The sequence below is a fragment of the Balaenoptera acutorostrata genome, chromosome 4 (genome assembly GCF_949987535.1).
Source record: "Balaenoptera acutorostrata chromosome 4, mBalAcu1.1, whole genome shotgun sequence".
NCBI classification, from domain to species: domain Eukaryota; kingdom Metazoa; phylum Chordata; class Mammalia; order Artiodactyla; family Balaenopteridae; genus Balaenoptera; species Balaenoptera acutorostrata.
In genome coordinates this window covers 2,126,738-2,154,540 of record NC_080067.1, presented here as the reverse complement: position 1 = coordinate 2,154,540, position 27,803 = coordinate 2,126,738, and the positions used below count along the sequence as shown (strand labels likewise).

Here is a 27,803-nt window from a genome sequence, read left to right as displayed (position 1 = left end):
CCGCGTGCTGCTCCCGTGGCCACCAGCGCCTGTGCTGGGCCTCCTGCAGGACAGGCGGAGGAGGCCTGGGCGGGGGCGGGTCTGGTTGACAGTCCCGAGGGGTCCGCCCGCCCTCCCCTCCGCCGTCCACCCGCGCCTCGCTCCTGGCCACGCAGCAGTGACTGCCCTGCCTGGCTTCCAGCACCATCTGTGGCTCTGGGGCCCCGCCAGGGAGGGCTGTTCCTGCGTGAACCTGTCCCCCCAGGACTCGGTGGAGACAGGACCCCGGCCTGAGAGGGGCCAGCTCTGCTCTCAGAGGCCCAGCCGCCTGTGCCGTTGCAGGATCCAGGGTCCCTGTGAGAAAAGCCACAGCCTGCCGGCCTCAGGGTACTGAGCGGTCCCTGCGAGGTGGGCGTGCTGGGACCGGACTCCCGGGCTCACACCCCGGCTCTGCCCCTCCGAGCAGCCCAGCTGAAGTGGGTGTGACGGTAGCTCCTCCCCAGTAAGGGACAGCGGATGGGGTTAGTGCACGGGAAGCACTTGCCTCAGTACCTGGCACTTAGGAAGAGCTCCTTTACCGTAGCCGCCATCCTCCTCCTCGCCACCATCGTCGCCGCTAAGCCCAGAGCGTCTCTGTGCACGTTCATGGACATGCGTGTGTGCACGTGTAGGTGTGTACACAGACGCCCACACGGCGCTGTCTGGAGCTGTGCTGGAGTGCAGCCGGTCTGCATGCTGTGGTGGTAAAGGAAGTGCGTGGTTTCAGACTTCGTGTTTAATAATACGAAATATCTCCTTGATGATTCTTGATGCTGTTAAAACAGTAGGTTGGATCTGTTAGGTTAACGAAAATATATTACTAAAATTTTTTTTGATGTTTTATTTTATATTGGAGTACAGTTGATTTACCATGTGTTAGTTTCAGGTGTACAGCAAAGTGAGTCAGTTATACATATACATCTATCCACTCTTTCTCAGATTCTTTTCCCATATAGGTCATTACAGAATATTGAGTAGAATTCCCTGTGCTATACAGTAGGTCCTTGTTGATTATCTATTTTATATATAGTAGTGTGTATATGTTACTACCAAACTCCTACTAATTTATCCTTTCCCCCACCTTTCCCCTTTGGTAACCATAAGTTTGTTTTCAAAGTCTGTGAATCTTGTTTCTGTTTTGTAAATAGGTTCATTTGTATCATTTTTTTTAGATTCCGCATATAAGTGATATCATATGATATTTGTATTTCTCTGTGCGACTTGCTTCATTTAGTAAGTATAGTCTATAATCTCTAGGTGCATCATGTTGCCGCGAATGGCATTATTTCATTCCTTTTTCTGCTGAGTAATATTCCATCGTATGTATGTACCACATCTTCTTTATCCATTCCTCTGTCGATGGACATTTAGGTTGCTTCCATGTCCTGGCTATTGTGAATAGAGCTGCTATGAACATAGGGGCACATGCATCTTTTTAAACGGTAGTTTTCTGAGGATACATACCTAGGAGTGGGGTTGCTGGATCATATGGTAGCTCTATTTTTAGTTTTTTAAGGAACCTCCATACTGTTCTCCATAGTGCCTGTATCAGTTTACATTCCCACCAACAGTGCAAGAGGGTTCCCTTTTTTCCACACCCTCTGCAGCATTTATTGTTTGTAGACTTTTTGATGATGGCCATTCTGACCGGTGTGAGGTAATATCTCATTGTAATTTGATTTGCATTTCTCTAATAATTAGTGATGTTGAGCATCTTTTCATGTGCTTTTTGGCCATCTGTATGTCTTTTTGAAGAAATGTCTATTTAGGTTTTCTCATTTTTTTATTCTGTTGTTTTTTTGATATTGAGCTGCCTGCGCTGTTTGTATATTTTGCAGATTAACCCCTTGTCGGTCAGTTTGATTGCAAATATTTTCTCCCATTCTGTGGGAGAAAATGGTTTTTTTGTTTTGTTTATGGTTTCCTTTGCTGTGCAAAAGCTTTTAAATTTAGTTAGGTCCCATTTGTTTATTTTTGTTTTTATTTTCATTACACTAGGAAGTGGATCCAAAAAGATATTGCTGTGATTCATGTCCAAGCGTGTTCTTCCTATGTTTTCCTCTAAGAGTTTTATAGTATCTGGTCTTACATTTAGGTCTTTAATCCATTTTGAGTTTATTTTTGTGTATGGTGTTGGGGGAGTGTTCTAATTTCATTCTTTGACATGTAGCTGTTCAGTTTTCCCAGCACCACTTATTGAAGAGACTGTCTTTTCTCCATCATATAGTCTTGCCTCCTTTGTCATAGATTAATTGACCATAGGAGCATGGGTTGATTTCTGTGCTTTCTATCCTGTTCCATTGATCTGTATTTCTGTTTTTGTGCCAGTACCATACTGTCTTGATTACTGTAGCTTTGTAGTATAGTCTGAGGACAGGGAGCCTGATTCTTCCAGCTCCATTTTTCTCTCTTAGGATTGCTTTGGCCATTCGGGGTCTTATGTGTTTCCATACAAATTTTAAGATTTTTTTTTTTGTTCTAGTTCTGTGAAACATGCCATTGGTAATTTAATAGGGATTGCGTTGAATCTATAGATTGCCTTGGTAGTATATTCATTTTGACAATATTGATTCTTCCAATCCAAGGACATGGTGTATCTTTCCATCTCTTTGTGTCATCTTCAATTTTGCTCATCTGTGTCTTATAGTTTTCAGGGTACAGGTCTTTTGCCTTCTTAGGTAGGTTTATTCCTAGGTATTTTATTCTTTTTTATTGCAACAATAAGTGGGATTGTTTCCTTAATTTCTCTTTCTGATCTTCCGTTCTTAAGAAATGCAAGAGATTTCTGTGTATTAATTTTGTATCCTGCAACCTTACCAGATTCATTGATGAACTCTGGGAGTTTTCTGGTAACCTCTTTAGGATTTTTTATGTATAGTATCATGTCGTCTGCAAACAGTGACAGTTTAACTTTGTTTTGCAATGTGGATTCCTTTTATTTCTTTTTCTTCTCTGATAGTCGTGGCTAGGACTTCCAAAACTGTGTTGAATAAAAGTGGCGAGAGTGGACAGCCTTGTCTTGTTCCTGATCTTAGAGGAAGTGCTTTCAACTTTTCACCATTGAGAGTGATGTTTGCTGTGGTTTTGTCATATATGGCCTTTATTATGTTGAGGTAGGTTCCCTCTCTGCCCACTTTCTGCAGAGTTTTTATCATAAATGGGTGTTGAATTTTGTCAAAAGCTTTTTCTGCAGCTGTTAAGATGATTATATGGATTTTATTCTTGTTTGTTAGTATGGTGTATCACACTGATTGATTTGCAGATATTGAAGAATCCTTGCATCCTTGGGATAAATCCCACTTGATCATGGTGTATGGTTTGCTAGTATTTTGTTGAGGATTTTTGCATCTATGTTTATCAGTGATGCTGGCCTGTTATTTTTTTCTTTTGGTGGTATCTTTGTCTGGTTTTGGTATCAGGTTGATGGTGGCCTCATAGAATGAGTTGGGGAGTGTTCCTCCCTCTGCAATTTTTTGGAACAGTTTCAGAAGGGTAGGTGTTAACTCTGCTGTGAATGTTTAGTAGAATTCACTTGTGCAGCCGTCTGGTCCTGGACTTTTGTTTGTTGGGAGTTTTTTAATCACAGTTTCAATTTCATTCCTTGTGATTGGTCTGTTCATATTTCCTATTTCTTCCTGGTTCAGTCTTGGGAGATTGAACCTTTCTAAGAATTTGTCCATTTCTTCCAGGTTGTCCACTTTATTGGCATACAGTTGGCTTGCAGTAGTCTCTTATGATCGTTTGTATTTCTGTGGTGTCCATTGTAACTTCTCCTTTTTCATTTCTAATTTTATTGATTTGAACCCTCTCCCTTTTTGATGAGACTGGCTAAAGGTTTATCAATTTTGTTTATCTTTTCAGATAACCAGCTCTTAGCTTCATTGATCTTTTCTGTTGTTTTCTTCATCTCTATTTCATTTATTTCTGCTCTGATCTTTATGATCTCTTTCCGTCTACTAACTTTGGGTTTTGTTTGTTCTTTATTTGCTCTAATTGCTTTAGGTGTAGGGTTAAGTTTTTATTTGAAATTTTTCTTATTTCCTGAGGTAAGATTGTATAGCTATAAAATTCCCTCTTAGAACTGCTTTTGTTGCATCCCATAGGTTTTGGATTGTTGTGCTTTTGTTTTCATTTGTCTCTAGATATTTTTGATTTTCTCTTTCATTTCTTCAGTGATCCATTGGTTGTTTAATAGCATATCGTTTAGTCTCCATGTGTTTGTGTTTTTTACAGTTTTTTTTTTTCTTGGAGTTGATTTCTAATCTCATAGCACTGTGCTCGGAAAAGATGCTTTATACAATTTCAGTTATCTTAAATTCACCGAGGCTTGCTTTGTGGCCCAGCATGTGGTCAGTCCTGGAGAATGTTCCATGTGCACATGAGAAAAATGTGTATTCTGCTGCTTTTGGATGAAATGCTCTCTGAATATCAATTAAGTCCATCTGATCTAATGTGTCATTTAAGGCCTGTGTTTCCTTATTGCTTTTCTGTCTAGATGATCTGTCCATTGCTGAAACTGGGGTGTTATGGTCTCCCACTATTATTGTGTTACTGTCAATTTCTCCCTTTATGGCTGTTAGCCTTATATATTGAGGTGCTGTTATGTTTGGTGCATATATATTTACAATTGTTATATCGTCTTCTTGGATTGATCCCTTGATCATTACGTAGTGTCTTTTTTTGTCTCTTGTAACATCCTTTTTTTTATATAAATTTATTTTATTGATTTATTTTTGGCTGCATTGGGTCTTCGTTGTTGCGCGCAGGCTTTCTCTAGTTGTGGCGAGCGGGGGCTACTCTTCGTTTTGGTGTGCAGGCTTCTCATTGCGGTGGCTTCGTCTTGTTGCAGAGCACAGGCTCTAGGCGCACGGGCTTCAGTAGTTGCAGCAGGTGGGTTAGTAGTTGTGGCTCACGGGCTCTATAGTGCAGGCTCAGTAGTTGTGGCGCACGGGCTTAGTTGCTCCGTGGCATGTGGGATCTTCCCAGACCAGGGCTCGAACCATGTCGCCTGCATCGCCAGGCGGACTCTTAACCACTGCACCACCAGGGAAGTCCCTCTCATAACAGTCTTTATTTTGAAGTCTGTTTTATCTGATACGACTATTGCTACTCCAGCTTTCTTTTGATTTCCATTCCCTCCCTTTCAGTCTGTATGTGTCCCTAGATCTGAAGTGGGCCTTTGTAGACAGTGTATATATGGGTCTTGTTTTTGTAACCATTCAGCCAATCTGTGTCTTTTGGTTGGAGCATTTAATCCGTTTATGTTTAAGGTTAATAACAATATGTATGTTCTTTTTGCTACTTTGTCACTTGTTTTGGATTTGTTTTTGTATGTCTTTTTTTCTTCCCTTCCTCTCTGTTCTCTTTTCTTGTGATTTGATGACTAACTTTAGTGTTGTGTTTGGATTCCTTTTTCTTTTTTGTGTGTGTATCTGTTGTAGATTTTCAGTTTGCAGTTACCATGAGGTTTTAATATAGCAGTCTGTATATAAACAAGATTGTTTTCAGTTGCTGGTCTTTTCATTTCAATGCATTTCCAATATCCTGCATTTGTGCTCTTTTCTTCTCACGATTGCTAGTTTTGATATCATATTTGTGTGTGGATGATTTCCTACCTTTACTGTATGTTTGCCTTTACAAAGGTGAGCTTTTCCATTCCTAATTTTCTTGTTTCTAGTTGTGGTCTTTTCCACCTAGAGGAGTTCCTTCAGCATTTGTTGCAGTGCTGATCTGGTGGTGCTGAGTTCTCTTAGCTTTTGCCTGTCTGTAAAGCTTTTGATTTCTCCATCAAATCTGAACGAGAGCCTTGCTCGGTAAAGTATTCTTGATTGTAGTTTTTTCCCTTTCATCACTTTAAATATATCATGCCCCCCCGCCCCCCTTGTGGCCTGCACAGTTTCTGCTGGAAAGTCAGGTGATAACCTTATGGGGATTCCCTTGTATGTTATTTGTTGCTTTTCCCTTGTTGCTTTTAATATTTTCTCTTTGTCTTTAATTTTTGTCAGTTTGATTAGTATGTGTCTCGGTGTGTTGCTCCTTGGGTTTATCCTGCCTGGGATTCTCTGTGCTTCCTGGACTTCAGTGGGTGCTTCCTTTCTCATGTTAGGGAAGCTTTCAGGTATTACCGCTTCAAATATTTTTTCAGGCCCTTCTCTCTCTCTTCTCCTTCTGAGACCCCTATAATGTGAATGTTGGCACATTTAAAGTTGTCCCAGAGGTCACTTAGACTGTCCTCATTTCTTTTCATTCTTTATTCTGTTCCACGGTAGTGATTTCCACTATTCTGTCTTCCAGGTCACTTATTCATTCTTCTGCCTCAGTTATTCTGCTATTGGTTCAACTTAGTGTATTTTTCATTTCGGTATTGTAGTTTTCATCTCTGTTTGTTTTTTAAATTTTCTGGTTCTTTGTAAACATTTCTTGTATCTCACCAGTCTGTGTCTCCATTTTTTTTCTGAGATCTTGGATCATCTTTTCCATCATTACTCTGAATTCTTTTTCAGGAAGATTGGCTGTCTCTACCTCACTTAGTTGTTCTTCTGGGGTTTTATCTTGTTCTCTCGTCTGGGACATATTCCTCTGCCATCTCATTTTGTCTAACTTTCTGTGTTTGTTCTCCGTTTCTCAGGCTGCAGGATAGAAGCTCCTCCTGCTTCTAGTGTCGGCCCCACGGTGGGTAAGGTTGGTCCAGGGGCTTGTGCAGGCTTCCTGGTGGGAGGGACTGGTGCCTGCACTCTGGTGGGTGGGGCTGTGTCTTGTCCTTCTGGTGGGCAGGGCCATGTCAAGGGGCATGTCTAGAGGTGTCAGTGGGCTCAGGGTGACTTTAGGCAGCCTATCTGCTGATGGGTGGGGCTGTGTTCCTGTTTTGCTGGTTGTTTGGCCTGAGGCGTCCCAGCACTAGAGCCTGCAGGCTGTTGGGTGGGGCCAGGTCTCTGCCAAAATGGTGGCCTCCAGGAGAGCTCACGCTGACGAATATTCCCAGTACCTCTGTCACCAGTGTCCTTTTCCCCACAGTGAGCCACACCCGACCCCCTCCTCCTCAAGAGACCCTCCAAGACCTGCAGGTCGGTCTGATCCAGGCTCTTACGGAGGCACTGCTTTGCCCTGGGTCCTAGTGCACGTGAAGCCTTGTGTGTGCCCTCCAAGAGTGGAGTCACTGTTTCCCCCAGTCCTGTGGAGCTCCTGCACTCAAGCCCCACTGGCCTTGAAAGCCAGATGCTCTGGGGCTCCTCCTCCTGATGCGAGACCCCCAGGCTGGGGAGCCTGACATGGGGCTCAGAACTCTCACTCCTTTGGGAGAACCTCTGCGAAATAATTATTTTCCAGTTTGTGTGTCGCCCCCCCCAACAGTTACAGGAGTTGATTATATCGTGGAAGTGCCCCTCCTACTGTCTCGTTGTGGCTTCTTCTGTCTCTGGGTGTAGAATATCTTTCTTTGGTAGTTTCCAGTCTGTTTGGTCAGTGGGTTTGTAACTGGTTGTTCAGCAGTTAGTTGTGATTTTGGAGTTTTCATGAGAGGAGGTGAGCTCAGGCCCTTCTACTCCACCATCTTGTCTCCAGCCAACTCTTAAATAACTGCTCAGGCACAGGGGGCAGGCGGGGAGCTGCAGGGCCAAGCCAGCGGCCAGGAACCCGGGCTCTAGCAGTGTATTTATTGTTAAATTTAAGTCAGCATACTTCCCGTAACGTTTAAGCAGTGGCTCCCTGAGCAGTGGTCTCAGAAGCTGCACAGCGAGGAGACTTGTGCTCCCAGCACATGCGTTTCCTTCTCAGGAATGGCAGGCTGGTGGCAGGTCCCCTGGGGAGACACCTTGTTCCCATGTGGTCATCGCTGCAGGTACACGTACTGCCGGGGAAGACGACCAGGCACAGCTCTGTGGATGCAGTTCGTATTATTATGGGACATCAACATTCCCACAAGCACTGGAGGGTAAACAGTCAAATCCGATCAGGACCTGCCCCCAGATTGCCAAACACAGTTATTTAGTAAAGAGAACAAGATCGGTGAGCAACTGGAGTTTTCTCCTTTGCTGAAAAATTTAGAAATCTCTGGATTGTGTAAGCCCCTTTCAGGGGATTTCCTTAATAAGTGGGTAAGTATTCATTCATCACCTGCTGTGTGGACCACCCTGCCTTAGGTGCCAAGGAAACAGCAAGGGGCAGGACAGATAAAGAGCGGTCTCCTGCTAGAAGCTCATCTCCTGGTGGGGGGAGGGGGGATCCGTAAGCTCAGAGAACAAAGCTGCTATGAGGAACGTAAAGCAGGGCGAGGGATCGGTTGTGGAATATCACACAGCAATGAAAAAGGTGCCTGCCCCACGAGCCAGCACGGGGAATCTCCCAGCCGCCACGTGGAGGGAACAGAAGCCAGACTACACTGCGATTCCATTCACCCAAAGTTCAAGTTCAGGCGGAACTAATTGATAGGAACACAAGTTAAGATAATGGTGCCTCTTGGGGAGGAGGGTTCATCGGGAAAGGCCAAGGGTGCCTGTGGACGCCAGAACTGTGGGTGCTGTGATCTGGTGGTGCTCACGCCGGCACCCACTTGGGGAATACATCCAGTTTTGTGTGTGTCAGGCTGTGCACACGACCTGCAGCAAGTACGTTGTGTTAGTGACCTATTGCCGTCTAGCAGGCTGCCCCAAACTGAGCCACTTAAAACAGTGTTACACAGTTCCTCGCTGGCCACGAGCCGGGTGGGTCTGCCAGGGGCTTTCCACGGTTGCCGTGGCGACATTGCGGGCCGCCTCATCTGAAGGCCTGACTGGGGCTAGACGGGCTGCTTCCGGGCCGGCTCAGCACACCTGCCCGGCAGGCTGGTGTCACTGTTGACCGGAGGGCCAGGCTCCCGGCCGCATGGACCCCCCCGGGGGCTGCGTGCACGTCCCAGTGACACGTCAGCCAGCCTCCCCAGGACAGGAGATTGGGGAGAGCAGGCAAGCGGGGCCATGCCTCCCGTGGCCTTGTGACCTGCCCTCACTGCCCTGCATCCTGCCTGCGGGTCACGTGCTGGTCCAGCCCCGTCTCCAGGGGAGGGGACTGAAGCTCTGCTCCCCAGAGGGAGTGCGAGCAGAGAATGTTTCAAAACCACCACGCGTGTTGTGCCTCAAGTTTTGTTTTTAAATGTGTTTTTTAATTAATTAATTTATTTATTTATTTATTTTTGGCTGTGTTGGGTCTTCGTTTCTGTGTGAGGGCTTTCTCTAGTTGCGGCAAGCGGGGGCCACTCTTCATCGCGGTGCGCGGGCCTCTCGCTATCGCGGCCTCTCTTGTTGCGGAGCACAGGCTCCAGACGCGCAGGCTCAGTAACTGTGGCTCACGGGCCCAGTTGCTCCGCGGCATGTGGGATCTTCCCAGACCAGGGCTCGAACCCATGTCCCCTGCATCGGCAGGCGGATTCTCAACCACGGCGCCACCAGGGAAGCCCTGTGCCTCAATTTTTAAACCACTGTATTTCCTATTTCGAAAAAAATGGGGTGGAGTGATACAAAGTAATGGTTTTTAGGACACGTGTTCCCTGCTCCCTGACGAGGTGACACTGAGCTGAGCCCTGAATAGAGTCTCCTGCGTGCGGGCCAGCGGAGAGGCGTGAAAGGCGAGGGAGCGGCCCGCGCACAGGCTTTGCTGCGGGCGGGGGCGGGGCCGCGGGGAGAAGGGGCGGTCCCGGGGCCTGGAGAGGACCGCACGCCCAGGGATGGCTGCGAGGCCCAGGCGCCCTGGTGACCGTGCTGAGCGGCGGGTCCGGCTGCCGAGGCGGAAGGACAGAAGCGGACGGGGCCCCTGCGCCCCGCGCCCCGTGCTCAGACCCGCGGCCCCGGCAGGCAGTGGGCGACCCTCGGCGTCCCTGGGGGCAGGGGAGGGGCGTCGTGCCCTGAGGAGGGTCAGCCTTGCCCATCAGCGGGCTCTGTGTGTCCGCCACGCCCCTCCTTTGGAGGGTCGACCTGGCTGGGCCTGTTTTCACGCACCTCGTGGGGCCCGCGTGCTCCACCTCCCAGACCAAACCCCCTCCTTTCAAACGAAGGGCGATTTTTCCTGGAGCAGTGCTTGGCAGCGGCTGCTGGCGTTTGCCTTTAGTGTGACAAGCCGGAGCTCCGGGGTTTGTACCCCGGGCGGCCTGGCCCAGCCCCAGGCCCTCCCCGCTGGATGCCCGTTTATGCCTGGTGTTGGCTTTGAACTTTGTATGGCGAGGGGCAACAGGACAGGGTTTCACTGCTTCGTCAGAGTCCACGTATTTATCAGCTTGTGAGGAGGAAAGCCCTGCCAGGTGGAGTGGGCGCCGCGTGCGCTGCCGTCTGGGCTCGGGTTTCGGGGTAGCGGCGGGCGGCTCGCAGTCGCCTCGCCCCCAGACCCGGCTCTTCCACCCCGGCGGGCGCGGCGCTCATGCCCAAAACTGCAGAGATTAGCTGCCTGTTTGATCCAACCTGGAAGCGTGTGCAGAGGTTCCGAGCCCCTAAACGCCGAGCACGCGGTGACTCCCGCCAAGGCCATGCTCCTGGCGCCTCTCCAGGCGCTGAGGGACCTTGGGCCGGGGGTTGGGAGTCTCTGCCAGCACCGTCACGCGTGTGGTCACGCGTGTGCTCTCGGGCCTCTGAGGGAGCGAAGGCTCGTGCCCGACGACGTCCGGGTCCCTCTGCTGCTCTGACGCTGGCGTGGCTTCAGGCCCCGTCGGCCACCAAGGTGAAGGGCCACAGGCCGGCCAGAGGGACCCAGAGGGAATGGCTGAGCCCCGGGGTGGGGGGGCGTCCCTGGACAAGTGTCCGAGAGGTGCAGGTGGTCCCCTCCAGGGAAGGAGTCTCTGTGGTGCTTTGATAACCACACGCATTCACGCCTGGGCTGCCACGGGCCACGCGCCGGGCACGCGAAGCCTGAGCGCAGCTCCTGGTTCCGCCCAAGCCCCTCCCACGGAACGCGAAGGCTGTGCGACGTTCTCTTTCCAGGCCGCTGGGCACGCGCCGCTGCGAGCCTGGTAGGTCCTGTGAAGAGCCCCCCCGGGCTGGGAGCTGCAGGAGGCCCTCGGCGGGGCCAGCGGTCACCTCCCCGAACGGGACACCTGGGCTTGGGTGGTGGCCTGAGGAGCCCCGAGGCTGGCTGCCGGGAGCAGAGGTGGAGAGCACAGGCCCGAAGCACGCGATGCTTCCTGGGACTCATGTGACCCAGGACAAGCTGCTGGGGTTTGTGCCTGCCTGTAGGATGGGGTGGCAGTAGCGTCTGCCTTGTGGGTTGACACACAAGTTACGTCGCGGTTAGAAGCACTAGGCACGGCCCCGTGTGGTCGGCGATCTGCCCCGTATCAGCTGTTGCTGCCCTGGGTGGGGCGTGCTCATGGCCATCTGCTGCTCTCAGACGTCTTCTGACCGGGAAGGCGCGGCAGCAGACCTTCTCATCAGCAGGGCCGCCACGGCCTCCCTCCACGGGGTGTCCACGCTGGAGTCCTGCCTGTCTGCGTCTTCCTGGGCATTGGGGGGACACAGAGCCATGGCGCGGGAGCATCTGGCCCTTCCCTGCAGCGGCCCGGCCCCTCCCTGGTTGCTGTGGTCCAGTGGCCGTGAGGCTCCTGCACCCACACTGCCCATCAGATTGCAAGGGCTTCCCCACCGGAAGCGTACTTGCCGCAAACCCCCGGCACTTCCCTGAGACGATGCAAGGTTCGGCAGAAGTTCTCCTTTCGGGAGCCCTGGTGGGATCACGGGGAGCGGGCACGGGCGTTCTCAGGGGCCGGCCCTCTGCCACGCCATGGGACAGGAAGGGCCCGCAGCCCCTGGTGGCAGTGTCCTCTAGGCTGACCTCCGTGGGGACCACACCCAGTCACATGAGCATCTGGGAGAAATTCTCAGCTCCCCCAGCCTGCTGGGTCCAGGCGGGGTTAACTTGTCCGGCAGCTCTGAGGCCTCCTGTGAGGGAGAGTCCAGTGTGGAGGCCCGGTTGGTGCAGCGCTGCGGCTCTGGGCGGATCAGCGCTGCGGGTGCGCAGAGCCCTGACGGGCACTGGGGGCTGGGCGGGCGGTGCAGTGACCGCGGGCCGCAGGGTTACAGACCGAGGGCGTGTCGGGCGGGGCTGGCAGATGTGGCAGGAGGCCCAGGCCGCTTTTCCAGAGAAACCCACCAGACTTCCGGGCTGAGCTGACAGGCCACCTCCTGTCCGTGGACCTGCCCGTGGCTTCCTGCCGGCTGTGCCCGAGCTCCCCCCCTGCCAGCGCCCTGGTACCTTGCTTGTTCCGCTCCTGCTCCATGGGTCACCGTCGTCTGGGGCTGCATGATCAGGGGCGTCCCAGCGGGAGTCCCACTTGGAATACATCAGAGTCAGCCACGTCTCAGCTGTGTGGCGCTGGGCACCCGGCCTAGCCTTTCTGAGCCTCCGGCCCCTTGTCTGTAAAATAAGAAACGTATTCACCTCACCGAGTTCTTCAGAAGGTTGAATGGAGAGCACGTGTAACACTTGATATACACCAGGCATTTAGTAAGTGGTAAATAGTGGCCTTCTTTTTTGGTAGACTGTAAGCTCTTTTAAAAAAAAAAAAAAAAGAATAGAATCTTCTTCCTCTTTTTATAAGCACCTGGCACAGTGCCTGGGACATAAGTAGGTACTCAGTAAATGTTTATTTGAGTCAGATGAATTACTTTTAGCATAAACAGATATTTCTCAAATTCTGTGTCCTATTTATTATTCCCTAAAGAACTTTAGCCATGTTTTGACTTCTGTGGTCTTTTGAGGGAAGAGCTGGAACAGACGTTCACCCCTGAGGGGGGGGGGGGGGTGGGCAGAGACTCGTGTGCTGCCAGAGCTCCTCGGAAATCTTCCCGTGATTTCCTGCCCTGATCCGATGGAGGCCGCCGGGCCAGGCTCGCTTTGATGATGCAGACGTGGTTGTTTTCTTCCAGATTCTGAGAATCTGCACCAGGTATACCCCAGAGCAAGACACCATGACGTTTTCGGACGGCCTGACCCTGAATCGAACCCAGATGCACAACGCCGGGTTCGGCCCCCTGACCGACCTCGTGTTCACCTTCGCCGGCCAGCTTCTGCCTCTGGAGATGGACGACACGGAGACAGGCCTTCTCAGCGCCATCTGCTTGATCTGTGGAGGTACCGCCACCCAGAAAACCCTCGTGAGAGTCCTCGAGACTCTCGCGAGCAGCTCACGCCTGTGATTTATGGGAAATTCCTCATCTCCTGTTTGGAGTTGTTTTGCATGGACAAGGACGTGTGGATAAAGCCAGGCATGCATGCTTAGAGTTTGTTGCATTTTTCCATATTTCTATAAGTTAAATAAAGGCATTTGGGGTTTTCCTGCTCTGAAATCCCAAAATGCTATTTCTCGTTACCACAGGTGCCTTTTTAAAGGTAGGATCAGACTGTTGTAACATAAGTTGCCCCAGGACATTTTTAGGATGAGCCAGAAACTTGCATGTGCTGTTTGCTCTTCAGGGGCTGAGATGACAAGTCACTGTGTTGGCCCCCTACCATCCTTGGGAGGGCTGGGGTGAAATATGGTTCTTCTTTGCAGTGACCCCTCCTGGCTCACGGGAGGCCAAACCATGCGTGGTTAACGAGTTACTGGCATCAATTAGGGGGCTGATTGACCTTGCCTTTTTAACCATCCTGCTCAAGGTTTCCTTTAACTCAGTTCAGTAGTGACACCTCCTGGTCATGAGAAGTAATTCTCCACCGGGGACAAAAGCAACCAGCCTTCAAACTGTGGACAATCATTTTCAAGTATCACTGCTTAAGACAGTTGCACACATCTTCGGATCTGTTTATGTGATTGAGTCATCAAATTAATAAGGTTACGGTATAGTGGAACCAAGGAGGGAGGGGAACTGGGCAGAAAGTCTAGCCTGCAAATGTGTACCTCTCTCTGTCCTGATACTAACTGTTTAATACCTTACTCCTGGAATCTAGACCGTCAGGACCTTGAGGAACCAACAAAAGTAGATAAGCTACAAGAACCATTGCTGGAAGCACTAAAAATTTATATCAGAAAGAGACGACCCAGCAAGCCTCACATGTTTCCAAAGATCCTCATGAAAATCACAGATCTCCGCAGCATCAGTGCTAAAGGTACGTCCGCCACGCTGCCCTCACCCACCAGGTGGACTTGCGGTCCTGACCACGGTGTATTGCTTTTTAAAACCCCGTGTTTTAATGGAGGATGTTTGATAGTAGCTGCCTTTTTGCTATTATTCTGGAATTCATTTGTCATTGGAATCAAAAGGAATTAAATAGTACCTGCCCTTAAAAACAGTAAAACCTCAAGTCTCTTACCCTACTCAGTGATCTCAGTAGATTAGGAAAGCTTTAAAATTCAGATGACTAAGTGAGTGATTAGAAAAACTGTTTCCAAGAGAGCATACTATATAACCGGCATTTTAATTTTCTCGTTTTGTACATTTCATTCCAGCTTTCCATACGTGCTCTGGTTTGTGTAAACTTGATTCCAGTTTTTCCTGAACACCCAAACCTCAAGAAAAAATGAGTAGTGCTTAGGGTGACCGTGACTGGCTATGCATCTCTCTCCATCAGTCTAGCCGTTGTTCTCTCAGCGTGTAGGCAGATTTAACTTCTGCACCTCTAAGCAAAGGGATTCTTGCCTTCCTGAGAGGTGTAACTATTTTTTGCTAGTGAGTTCCAGTTAATATGGCAACTGGAGCAATTCCAGAAGTGCCTGGGGCCACAGGGCAGCTGAGCGTGCGAGCAGGGCTTTCCTACCGAGAAGGCTCAGCAGCGTCCCTGGAGCAGACGTGCTGTTGTCACTCCCCTTCCCTGAAGGCCTGGTGAGCCAGGGAACAAACTCGACATTTCAAAAGTGCCTAGAAGCACAGCGAACGTGTTTGATGAGGAGTTTCAGTTCCTGAGCCCTGAGCTCCTTCTAGGAGTCCGTGAGACCCCGAGTTCATCCCTAGCCTGGGATTAAGTGTACAGGTCACCAGTCTTGACCACTGTCACTCACGGTGACGTCTCTGATCTTATTTTACTTTATTTTTTAACATTTTTATTGGAGTATAATTGCTTTACAGTGGTGTGTTAGTTGCTGCTGTATAACACAGTGAATCAGCTCTGTGTATACACATATCCCCATGTCCCCTCCGTCTCTGATTTTAAACCCACGAGGCTGTGGAACTTCACACCGCCCCTCCCTGTACCTAGCTGGACAGCGCTAACGGAGCGGACGCGATCTGCAACCCGCATCGTCCAGCGGCCGGCCGCCAGCCACACGTGGCTCTCAGGCCCTTGAGGTGGGGCTGAGGCAGCCGAGGCCCGCTTTTCCTTCGGGACTTAATCTAGCGGGTGTAAACACTCGCGTGTACCTAGTGGCCGCCCTCCTGGGCAGCGCGGTGCTACATCGAGCGGGTGATCTCGTTCGCCACACGTCTGTTTCTCAGGTCCCTGCCTGCACTTGTGGGGAACTGCTCTCCTTTCACTGTCTCTCTTCAAGATATACTCTTTCTGGTCTCTTACCAGGAGCTTCTCTTTGTAAATTTGTCGAGTAAATATATAATGATACTGTTTCCCAAAACTGACAGAGGTGTGGAGTGGTCACATTTAAGTATGTCATCCTATCTCTGCTGCTCTTCTGCAGATGAAGTGGAAATGTTTTAATGGTGTCAAATTAGGAGAGCCTCTGGGAGGCCCTGGTAGCACGGTTTTCACCCACCCTTGTTAAAGTAAAGTAGATGAAAGCTGATCCCTGGTTATCACCTTGACTCCGTATCTCTACCAGATTTCTATGATCTCTTTCGAAAAGGTGCAGAACGTGTAATTACCTTGAAAATGGAAATTCCCGGCTCGATGCCCCCTCTCATTCAGGAAATGCTGGAGAATTCTGAAGGACATGAGCCCTTGACCCCAAGCTCAAGTGGGAACACAGCAGAGCACAGTCCCAGCGCCTCGCCCGGCTCCGTGGAGAACAGCGGTGTCGGTCAGTCACCACTGCTGCAATAAGACACTTTCTAGCTACTTCAAACATTCCCCAGTACCTTCACTCCTGGGATTGAAAATGCAAGGAAAAAACATTTTCACTGCTGCTTAGTTTTTGGACTGAAAATATATTCAAACTCAAGAAGGACCAAGAAGTTTTCATATGTATCAATATGTACCCCTCACTGTCTGACTTACCTAGAAGTACAAACTTTTTAAATTCTAAAAATCAATCAGCCATTTCATGCAACCGAAACCAGTTAAAGGCTTCTGTTCTCCTCTTTGAACACTCAAGATTGCATGGCAAAGACCCAGTCAAAATGATTTACCCCTGGTTAAGTTTCTGAAGACTCTGTACATACAGAAGTATGGCTCTGTTCTTTCTCTCCTATACGTTTGGTGCTTTCCTTTTGTCTTGCATACTCCAAATAACCAAGACACCAAGGTTACGGAACAGATTACTGTACATGTCCCGTTAAGAAAGGGTCAAAAAGATAACTGTCTTGCCTTCGCAGATCAAGACATCGAGGTAAGGAAATGGGACTGTCGTACAGTGTGGCAAGATAAGGCAAAAGGTGTTCTACTTTAGTTAGCGTAGAAGCTTGTCCTTGCTCTCTGGATGCTCTCAGACCGCATCTTTTCTTTCATGTTGCCCAGTGAAGTGTACAACAAAGTCACTGCACTAGCAGAAGAGAATTCTGTATCAGTGTAACGGCCACTTCAGGTATCAAATGTCATTTGTTCAATTGTGGATGTCACTTTAAAAGTGGTTTATTACTTGTTTAATGACATAACTACACAATTTTTTTAAAAAGATACATTTTTACAGTAATGATAGCCTCCAAGGCAGAAACACTTTTCAGTGTTAATAAAAGTTTTTGTTTACCTATTCACAAGCCATTAGGGAGGTTTCATGGGATAATGACAGGCTGGTCTATCACCTGCACCGTGTAACTCTGTATCCTTCCTGATTCCTGCTTGATACTGGGCGGTTCTGCGTTGCCTCCCAAAGTCACCGGCAGAGAATCTGCGTCCTCTGGCCTGGTTCAATCAATCACTATGAACAGAGTGGAGGCTGGGGTGGAGTGGTTAACAGATCCAAGTGTCAGTTTCTTAGTTCTCATTTAAGCACTAGTAGAAAAAGTTTTTTTTTTTTTTTTTTTGATATATTAGCAAGTCTGTGATGTACTTTCACTGGCTCTGTTTGTACATTGAAATTGTTTAACAATGCTTTCTATGTTCATATACTGTTTACCTTTTTCCATGGAGTCTCCTGGCAAAGAATAAAATATATTTATTTTAAAGGCGTATGAGAGCTTTTACTGCACGTTCATCTTCAGTAAAGAGACAGAGAACACAGTTCCATTTTTAATGTTTAAATTTCATTTCAAAAAGCAGGTCTGTAGTCTGCAATCAATCATGACAATTAAAATCTGTGCTAATGCACAACAGTCTATAACAATTCTACAAGCCAATCAGACAGTACATGACATTTCAATGAGTAAAAAAGAGCATAAAACTGTATGTGTAAGAACAAAATGTTTGTTTGTTAAAAGGCCTACCACAATAATAAAAAACCATCAATTACATCGTCACATTAAAATAAGCCAGATGTACAAAAGTCTGAGACAGAAAAGACAAAAGGGACAACACAAGTTAGTTAGTTATCTGCTGAAAATTGTTTTCCGTGCTCTGTGGGCACCTAATTAAACATCACAAAATCGACATCTTCTTCTTCATCAGACTCTGCAAAATATTTTACTTCTTTCCTAGCCCGACCGGTCCGTGGCAGAGAAGGTGGTTCAGAAGTGAAGTCTGGGGGGAAGATGTCCACATCTGAATCCTGATCGAAAGATGTTTTCTTCGGTTTCTAGACATTTTTTTTAAAAAGAGATTTAAAACCCCAAAGTTAGGGGAAAAAAAGACTAGTGCTAAAAATTATTATTCCTTACACTTCACTTATATTTGGGAAATACTACAAACAGTGGTTCTTTTAAAAGCAGAACTGTAATGCTAACTTAAGTGTGAAGCCAGTTACCTAATCATTTTCATGACGGGAAGAGGAGGATTAAGTATAATTTGCCACCTTGGTGATCTCATAATGCCACCATTACTTCTTTCTTTCTAAACATCTTATGTTACCCAGCAAATCTGCACAATGCACAGATGAGTTACAATTCAAGCTGTCTTACTGGTAAGTACCTGTCAATTCATAAGAGGAAAACAAGACTGATGGACAGGATGTAGTGCAGGCAGTAAGCATTTATAAAAGGCAGAGGAGAGTCACCAGGATGGGCCCCAGTCACAGCAGGTGACTGGATGGAAAAGGTCAGTGTGGAGAGCACCACGGAGCTAAAGTCATCTGTTCGTGTTTTTAAGTTTTAAAAAGAAGGGGGAGAGAGAGAGAAGGGTGGCATTTGATGTTATTAATTTACCTTAAAGAGATAGTGTACTGCTGGAGAAGGGTCAGACAAATTGGGAAAATTAGCCACAGTCAAATGAATTCAAGTTAAAAAGAATCAAATCAGTCCTGGTCAAATAAATCCAAGTTCAAAAGAAATAGCCTTTATTTGGTCTGGAAAGTAATATTTTAGGGTAGCATGTAACTTCTGCCACTGCAGGATGTGGCAGACTCAAGCAGGCTAATTTATGCCGCCCTTTATCCAAGAGGTGGTCCCGATTATATAAATTTTACACGTGGATAATTTTTTAACCATATACAAGCCGCCTATGGATAAGAGATGCTAGGATTAAATCTGTTACAAGACATTACAGTAACAAGCGAACTAAGCCAGTTACATGACATTTCTTAAAACTGTGCATTATTAAAAAGATGCTTCTAATTACCTTGCTTGTTGTTTTAGAGGTTTTCCTGCCAGGGTTATAATCACCTTCGTTTTCAGAGCCAGATGCTTTCCTCTTCTTTGCCCCTCGGCCTTTACCTTAAAATGATACAAAGGGGTTTTTCTCCCAAGGTTAATAAGTGCAATATAAAAAGTGTCAAAGCATTATACTTTTACTTCTTTGGCATGCCCAGTTGGTACTGCAATCCTGATCTCTTACTATGATTAACATAGAAAGTGTGTCAGCACCATTTCAGTTCTGGGGTTGACATGACTAAGGAGTATTTCACCAATACATTTAAATTAGTTGGAAAGTGCTGGTGACAAACTTTAATGACCAAACCCCTAATGCATAAAAGAAACCTTTGCATTTTGCACAGGTGGTACTTGGCCTGAAAAGAAAATCTCTTAGAAGAGAATTTGTTAAATTGTATGTGATGAAAAAAATTAGTTTCTAATTTGTCATAGACCAATACTTCTAAAAATATAGCATGAATTACTAGAAAAGTAAGACACACTTTCTTATTAGCACAGACTGTAAAGGTTTGGATGCTTACTGTAACTTCTCCTGCCACACAGCAGTAACAGCCAGTTGCATATCCCATTTTAAGTAGCACAGCCCTAAACTAAATTCCCCAGTATTAATCACGAGATCATCTGTCAAATCCATACTCCTTCTCAGACTAGAATCACCCCATGCAGCCTGTTTTTTTTTTTTTTTCATCTACCTAATCTCGCATGCTCATCATTGGAGGAAGGGGAGAAGGTAACACGTAAGGGGTCACCAAACGTCCTCCATCCTACAGTGATGCCAGAGAAAGAGAAAAAGGAAGTAAACTGCAATTCTAAATTTTTTAAACTTTAAGAGCTATGACTAACATTGTACTAGTAAGAAAAGATAGCCTAAATGGTCTTGGGATGTCATACTGGATCAAATGAATCAATGAGATGGCACTACTGAATTTACAAAGGTTTCAAACCATGCACAGCCTAAGTACCAACCTCCCTAGTCACTATGTTTCTTTTCTGCCCCTTCGGTCCCCTGTAGGTCTGTATCTCCTTACCCCAACCACCGCTTTAAGAAATAAACACGTTAATGATAGTATCTATCAGTTGGACGAAAGACTGAACAGCTACCCTTAGAGAAATCATGTCTCACATACTTTTTTAAGCATCTTGAAGGACTCTGTAGATTCCGGAGGCGAAGAGGAGACAGCAGGGAGAGGAACGGGTGCTGTGCCCTTGCGGGGGCCCTGAGGACAGCTGTCTCAGCTCCCGGAGGAGGACGAGGCTCTGGCCTCAGAGTCCCGCTGCAGCCTCCGCCAAGGAGTCTCACACTTCAATGAGGACCCCCACTGCCTTTTACAACCAACCACTTCCAGGGAGTCCGCTGCAGGGGGTCTCTGAACCATTCTTTGGTATGCAAGTTGCTGACTTACTTAACCTCTTTGAGTCTCAGTTTCTTGATTTGTAAACAAAGTGGACTAAATTGCTGTATTTCCTTTGGACTCTAATTCAGCACTGATTCTTAGAACATTTGCTTACCGAGGAGTGAAGCAATTTAAAATAAAATAGGGACCCAGTCTCTCTAAATTCAGTGAGTAGAAGAGACTAAACACTTGCCATGTGGAATATGCTAGAGGGTTATACAAAGATAATCCTCACCTTTCGGTGCTGTTGTCTTCTTTGGAACGCCAAATTCAGAGTCCGAGTCAGAGTTTACAGTCTCTACTTTCTTCTGTTTGGGGGTTCTCTTGGGCTTAGGGGTTGTATCTAAAGATGGTTTTCCTATTAAGCAAAATTCCATTTCATAGATCAATGGAATATTCTTACCAACAATTCAAGCTGGAGTGAGTCCTATAACGATGGAATTTCTTACTGCTGATATGAAATTGAGTAGCCTTAAATAATAAAATGATTTCTCTCCATTTGGTGCCAGTGTAAAGGCAAACAACTGCTCATAGGTGACAAAATGCTTTTTATTTGATTTTGCATAATTTGCCTTTTGATAATTCAATTGAGATATTTTAAATTAACAAGGGCCATTAAAATGAATTAAGCAATAACTTTTAAAAAGTAGTAGTAAAAAGACATTAATGATAATGCAAGTATAACCACGTTAAGTTCTAACTTTTAAAATGTTTTAGAGAAAAAAAAATTATGGGACCCTCAAATACCATGAATAGAAACTTCACTTCCACTCAGAGGTTGAAATCCAGACTTGGTACTTTTATGTGAAAAGAAATATGAAAATTCTAGGTAAGTGGATAATAGATCCAAAGGCCTTTATTTTGTTTTTAAAGACCTTGCTTCATTTACAGTCTATGAAAACTGATAAGTCAGCCTTTACTTGTGTGATTAGTAAAACCTCATTTGAAAACAAAGAGCGGATTGAATTAACCACACACGTTTCTAGTAAAGAAAAGCAGCCGCGCTCCTCCTGTGGAGCACGGGATCGCGATTCACTCCGCGGGCTCGAGGTGCGGGCCCCGTTGAGCAGCAGGCGAGGCCCGCAGGCTCCGGGGCTCTCCTACCGCTCGGGCGCGGGGCGGCCCGCAGCAGGGGTGCGGGCGCCACACGGCGGGGCGCTGCGGTGACCACCCTTCCCCGGGGCGCTCGCAGGCCCGCAGTGTTCGGTGGCACTGGCGACGCCGGCGGGCGGGGGTGGGTCGGGTGGGGGGGGCTCTGAGCCCGTCTGCTGCGAAGGGCTGGGGCCGCGGGGCGGGCGTGAGCTGCGCATGCCGGCCTTTCAGTTAACGCCACGCTAACCCGTTAGGTCGAATGGGGGGAACAGCCTGATGAAGGAAACGGGCTGGCATGTTCACAGAGCTCCCCAGTTTTCAGGGTGGCGGCAAGATGCTCATATCAAGACGATAAAAAGGTGCTTAAAGGGAGATTACAGGGCCCGCCGCAGTTTGCGCTCTCCAGAAGCAGGCCCCACCTGATCCTAAGGCAGACTCGAGTTAGGAGTGCCCACTTGGGAGGTACAGGCAGGCGGTGCAGAACGAGACAGTGAAGCGAGGGCCGGGTAACGGGAGGGTGGCGAGCGAGCTGTCGTCACTCTGGACGCTTCAGCGCGTGAGGAAGCGGAGAGCTGGCACGAAACCCGACTGAGCTAACCTGAGGGGCACGGCCCCTGAGAGACGTGCAGACCAGCTTTCCTCAGTCACGGGTAAAGGGTGGCGGGCACAGTCCTCAGTGGAGAAAGACAGACCATGGCCAGGGCGGGGTGAGGGCGGGGCTGGAGGCTGGAGGGCCAACCAATTTCTCACCGCCGCCCCAGTGTGTTCAGAAGAGCAGGGGCTTTTACTGTTGTTCTGCTGCATCTAGTGCATGTGTGTCTACAATGTGGTGTCTGTTGTGCGCGTCTAAGATCCTGAAGGGACATTCCATACTGTTTACTTACTTGCTGGGTAAGTGATGATTATCTTTTAAACACAAAGCACTAACACTGACCTCCTTCAAGGTATGTGCCTCAGTACCAGTAACAGATTCGTGAATCAACTCCAATCAACTTATTCATAAACAATCTAAGGTTACGGAAAAGAAAGCTGCATGACTCACAAACAACAAGAGGCCCAGACTGAGCTGAGCGATGGCTCCCAGGAGGAGTTAAGGCATGGCCTACACAGCTGAGGCAGGCAACTGCTACCAGCACAAACTCTCAGCCTACTTCACAACCCAACAACCAACTACAGCACAGCTTTACCAGAAAGCTGTCTTTCCATATCAATGCATGGCATTATTTTATAATTACAGCAGCTTTAAAATGAGGTCTTACAGACTTCTGAATAATTACCTCACATGGTTAGAAAACAAGAGGGATTTTCCTCATACACATTTATACTTTATACCTATTTTCTATTGAAGTCCTAGTGCAAATAGTTTCAAATTACATTAAATTTCCTTTAACCATCTCTATACGTTTTATGCGATGCTTAACAAAATCAAATAGAAGTACATACCCTTTTTAGCAGCTACTGTTTTACTTGGAACTTTTTCTGTTTGTTTCAGACCAAATGATGGTGAAAAGACAGAAGCAGAATCTTCTTCATTACTGTCAAATTTAGCTGAATCTAAAAATTACAGTTTTTTTTTTCAGTAAAGAGATTCTATAAGGACCACTTAGTAGTTAAACTGATTCTTTTTACTGATGACATCTCTTTAGCTAGATAACAGATCTTGTAAGTTTCTATTTTGTGATCATATAATCCACAGTATACAAACAGCAGAAAATAAAAAATATAACAATGTTATATTTCAAAAAAGTTAACTCTGTTGTAGAACAACATAGAAATGCATAGAGTAATAAAAATTCCTAATAGTCCCAAACGCTAATCATTTAAAACATAACTGACCAATTCAAAAATAAATACTGACGACTTATTTTAAAATGAGACATTAAAAAGTTCTCACTGTGATTATTTTAGCATCTACACATCTAACTAACCATTTCAGGAATATCAGTAATAACGTTCATCAACTTTACGTCATTAAAGGTTAATTGAAAAGGCATGTAGGCTTACCTTCAGTTTACTTTTACACTCAATTTAATTAATTAATCAATTCCTCCCTCCATCCTTCCCCCACTCAAACCAAAACAGGGACTGGCAACTTGGATGTGAAAGTTTTATATAGCTGTTTTGACATGCTTTCAAAAATGCATATCTATCAGTACATATAGAACCTGTACCCGATCTGTGTGTCTACCTACATGTATGTGTGTATTTAAAAAACGGAAAACAGTAACTCAAATGTAACTAGGTTGTTCTGACCTTAGAAATTACACACATAGCAATGTAGGCGAGAAAACAGTATGCACACTGATTAAATTTGCTTCTATGAAGGTTCTAGTCTTTCAGCTACTAGGGTTCAGTAAAACAAATCTGCATATTGGTACCCTTGTAGCTTTAAAAAAAAGCCGTCATATATCCATTCACATTGCCATGAAAATTAAATTTTGATCTTCCAGAATTTCTCTGTCTATACTTTTTTCTCTCCTTAAAACACTCACCCCCCCCCCACTCCACACACACACACACACACACACACACAGGTTTGCATCTGCTTCTCCACCTAAATGCTTCCATAATGCTGATTTTGACCAATCAGTTGGGAATCACCTCAGGAAAACTAAATAAACTTTATTACTTTGAGGAAAATGTAAAAAGAAGGTAAGTTTTTTACTCATAAAAAAAATCCATAGCAATCATACGTAAGTAAGCAACAAAAAGACGAAACGAGCATACCGTCTTCTGACTTCTGAGAGTATGAAGGGAATGAGAAGAGAGCCCCGTAATCCTGACCTTTCTTGTCATGGGAAGACTTTCTAATAGAAAAATTAAACACAACAATATAATGTAAATATCTGGTTTCCACTTTGACAATTTATATACGTACTGCAGGATTACAATTACAGAACACAATTTTAGTTCTCTCATTTGTTTCCCTTTGCTGAAGACAGGGCAACCAAACTCCTTTCTTCTCTCTCATAAGTGTAAGTGTGCGTGCCTACACAGAGACACCAGACAAACCACTGATTTAACAGAAAAGCAAAACTTTAAAGTTATTCGAAATATCACTGAATTTTATGGTTGACAGAACCTCTTCAGAATTTAACATCAGTAAATTATTGGCAAAAATCCAAGAAGAAAGAATCTCCATCAGAAGAGGCAATAATCTGACTTCTAATACTTGACTGCTTGTGGTTAAAATACTTCCTTAAAAATCTGAAATAGTTCACAGACTTCACATGCTACATGTTACATGTTCACACTCACCAGAGGCAAGAAAAAAAAATCGAGGCCAAAGCTAGGGAGGAAAATTAAACCTCTCAATTCTAAAGATTTAATAACTTTTCTCTGAACCAGGGGTTGTCAAGCTATGTCCCGTATGCCCGCCGCCTAATTTTGTAAACAACATTTTACTGGAACACAGCTATGCTTGTTCACTTACATATCATTTATGGCTGCTTTCCTGCTACAAGGGCAGCACTGAGTAGTTGCAACAGAGACCATATGGCCTGCAAAGCCTAAAATATTCACTATGCAGCCCTTTACGGAGAAAATCTGCCAACCCGTGCTCTAAACTATAGCAACAGCTATGTAAACAGCTGCAATACTAAGCAGATTTATTACGTCATGAGAAGGACCTGACCTAGGATGGAGCTTACTGTAAGATCGCTGCAGAGGCCCAGACACCTAGCTGCACCGTGTAACTGAACAGCAGCTGCTGTGTTACTTACTCTGGGCTAGCTGTGGATTTGCCTGGTGAAAACGTATACTCATCTTTGTCCAGGCCGTCGGAAGGGACAAATTCATCTTCTGCATCGTTTGTCATGGGAGACGCTTTCACCTTCAGCTCCTCTAAGTCATTATCGTCGTCGTCCTCATCGGCATCATCCTCCTCTTCTGAGAAATCAAATGTGTACTTAGGCCTTTCAGCTAGGACAGAAATAAAAGTGAGCGTTACACTCAAACCCAGCTTTATCAACATGAAATACTATTCCAAACAGTGCACTTGAAAAATATTCCAGCTGTCTCTTAAAATATACAAGAAAAAAAAGAAAAAAACAAGCATTAGAGAACAAAAGTCGACCACTCTGCCTCAGTTACTCTGATGGTGCTGACATCTGTCCTGTACTCCCTGGAGGCTCTGGGGCAACGCTGCGTGTCTCGGGAGAGGGTAAGCTGGTGAGGCCACTAGGATGCAGCTCGTCATGCTTAAATCTTACTCAAAGCAGTGAGGAAAGCAGTCATTATGGCCACTGTGAAAGTGACTGCTAATACGAGATCTCCCATTTCTGCAATTACGAAAGACAGCTCTTACAGGTCTTTAGAAAGTGCTGCACTCTCTCTTAACCTCTTCCATAAAAACTCCTATCTTCTCTTCACAGTAGGTTTACTATGAAATAACAGAAACAGTCATTTTTCAGATGAATAGTAAAAATAGAGATAAGACCTCAATATATTAGCAAAACAATATAATGCATAAAAAGGTACCAACTATGGAGAAAGGCACACTAGTATAATGCAAGTAAGTTTTACTGTAATTTCTAGCATATACTATGGAATAAAGTTTTAAAGTCATTTGGATGCTATGCAATTTTACACTTCATTTTAGATGTATGGAAAAAGCCTAAATACAATTTTAAAGCATTTAATAAATTAATTTTCATGTAACTTGTTACTGTGTTAAAAATTCACCTCTAAACTATTGCAACATTGTAAAAAAAAAAAATTTTTTTTAATTCACCTCTATTATACGACCTATGCACACTAGGAAAAGAAATTCAATCACTTAGTGACTGAAGGCCTGAGATATAATTTTAAAAGTATCTCCCAGAGATAAAACAATCATATTTTATTATTCATTTTATGTAAATTAGGACTTAACACAATTTGAGAAGAATCTATAAAATAGGACACATCAGTTTTTAATTATTTGAAGACTTCAAATTAATGATGCAGAAAGCATCAAATCACATGCTAACAGCAATATATATTAGCAAAATGGGATTCTGTAGCCTAAGTCTAACAGTGTAATTATCTAAATTATGCTGTGTGCATATGGAACCAGACTCCTAATGTAGGGGAATTCTTCATGATACAAGGGGTAGGAAACAAAAAGAACACTACATAGCACTCCTATGGATCCACCACTGCTGGTACACTACACCAAGCTACATTTTTTTTACCAAACATCTTCCAACTATGGAGGGAGTACAACCCAAACTTTGTAACAAAAATCAGTAAGAAAACATGATTCACTTTAGAGAAATTCAGTCCAACTCTGCTAGAAAATAGCCTTCTGTAAAGCAGGTTTTTTTGTCTTCCTGAACTTTAACTTCTGAAATACCAACGGTTTAGTACTTCAGAAACACTGATGACACAAATAACACCAACTTACGAGTAATACTAACTTCGTCAAACCATAGTATATAATAGAATATAAAATATATCAGAATACCAGCCGCTCTCCTAAGTAAAGAGTCTCGCGGAATAACCACAGGTTCTGTTTCTTCCAAGTCACTTTCTGACTTGGATTCATCGTCTGACCAAGGATTCCGTTTCTTCACTTTCTTTGCGCTGGGTTTACCAGATGATGTAGGTGCTTTTCTCACCCTGGTACCTAAAAACAAATGAGCAACAATAAGATATGTATCAATACTTATCCAAATGTCATTAGTAAAAATAAAACTATTGTAATGCAAACTTCATGATAAAATAACAAATGTTTGTGGAAACTGAAGACATTACTTCAACTACTAGAAAAGAAAGTACAGTCACAAGAATCTAGTCATGTCCTGAACACACAGACTTTCTGACACGAAAACTCTAGCAAGTCCTCACCAGCCTCCTTCCTCTCCCTTTTGGGTTTGGGACCTTTGTTTACAGGCGCCGACGGGATCAGTGCCTCTTCTCCCACACCTTCTACCTGTGCTCCGCTGAATTCGTCATCAAATTCCACTTTCACCGCTGTGGTATCGAGATCACCCTACACATTGAAAAGAAAACCAAACCATAAGTAAAAATAAAAGTTAAATTAACACCATATACTTTAGAGATACACTTCCAGCCAAGAGATCGCTTTTTCATATCAGATGAGTAAAAAACCAATATAAAGTGTGATTCTATTGAGGTCCTAAGAAATGACTTTGATCAGATCCTGTTTTACTTTATCTCATGCAGCTGTAGAAGATGACACTGCTTATCACTCTAATCTTGTAGTACCTTCTATGAGATGACAGCTACTTAAAACCAACTATGAAAAATAAGAAGGCAGCTTTTGATCATCAAAGGGACTTTTTCAGACTCATAGCTAAGTATACCAACAGGTACCTGAAAAAATACGTTCCCATAGCTCACGCCTCTATATACTAGGAAAAAATCTTCAGATTACTGAATGAAAATAAGCAACCCATGCCTTATAATGCCTCGCAGTACATAATGAAGTCCCCTGACCCTGGGACAGAGGGAGGAGGCCCAGGGCAGGGTCAGAGCAGACACCACGGAGAAGGAGCCT

The 27,803-nt window shown here is 45.6% G+C and overlaps 2 protein-coding genes across 10 annotated transcripts in view; one reads left to right on the top strand and one right to left on the bottom strand.

The window, feature by feature from the left end:
- The window catches only part of RARB (retinoic acid receptor beta), a 439,200-nt gene extending 421,960 nt beyond the window's left edge, over positions 1–17,240 (top strand). For all 7 annotated transcript variants that reach the window (XM_057546169.1, XM_057546176.1, XM_057546175.1 and 4 more), the window contains 3 exons: positions 12,900–13,104; positions 13,921–14,079; positions 15,764–17,240. In XM_057546169.1, the coding sequence (XP_057402152.1) occupies positions 12,900–13,104; positions 13,921–14,079; positions 15,764–15,960 (561 nt within the window). In that variant the 3' untranslated portion in view covers positions 15,961–17,240. The remainder of the gene's footprint in view (positions 1–12,899; positions 13,105–13,920; positions 14,080–15,763) is intronic.
- A 51-nt stretch (positions 17,241–17,291) lies between these two features.
- TOP2B (DNA topoisomerase II beta) overlaps positions 17,292–27,803 on the bottom strand; it is a 66,532-nt gene continuing 56,020 nt past the window's right edge. For 2 of the 3 annotated variants that reach the window (XM_057546166.1, XM_057546167.1), the window contains exons 29-36: positions 27,131–27,275; positions 26,748–26,909; positions 25,024–25,222; positions 24,029–24,108; positions 22,745–22,855; positions 20,445–20,567; positions 18,784–18,878; positions 17,292–17,806 (exon numbers count right to left, since the gene is read on the bottom strand). In XM_057546166.1, coding sequence (XP_057402149.1) covers positions 17,639–17,806; positions 18,784–18,878; positions 20,445–20,567; positions 22,745–22,855; positions 24,029–24,108; positions 25,024–25,222; positions 26,748–26,909; positions 27,131–27,275 — 1,083 coding nt within the window. In that variant the 3' untranslated portion in view covers positions 17,292–17,638. The remainder of the gene's footprint in view (positions 17,807–18,783; positions 18,879–20,444; positions 20,568–22,744; positions 22,856–24,028; positions 24,109–25,023; positions 25,223–26,747; positions 26,910–27,130; positions 27,276–27,803) is intronic. The other variant, XM_057546168.1, reaches the window with a different exon arrangement.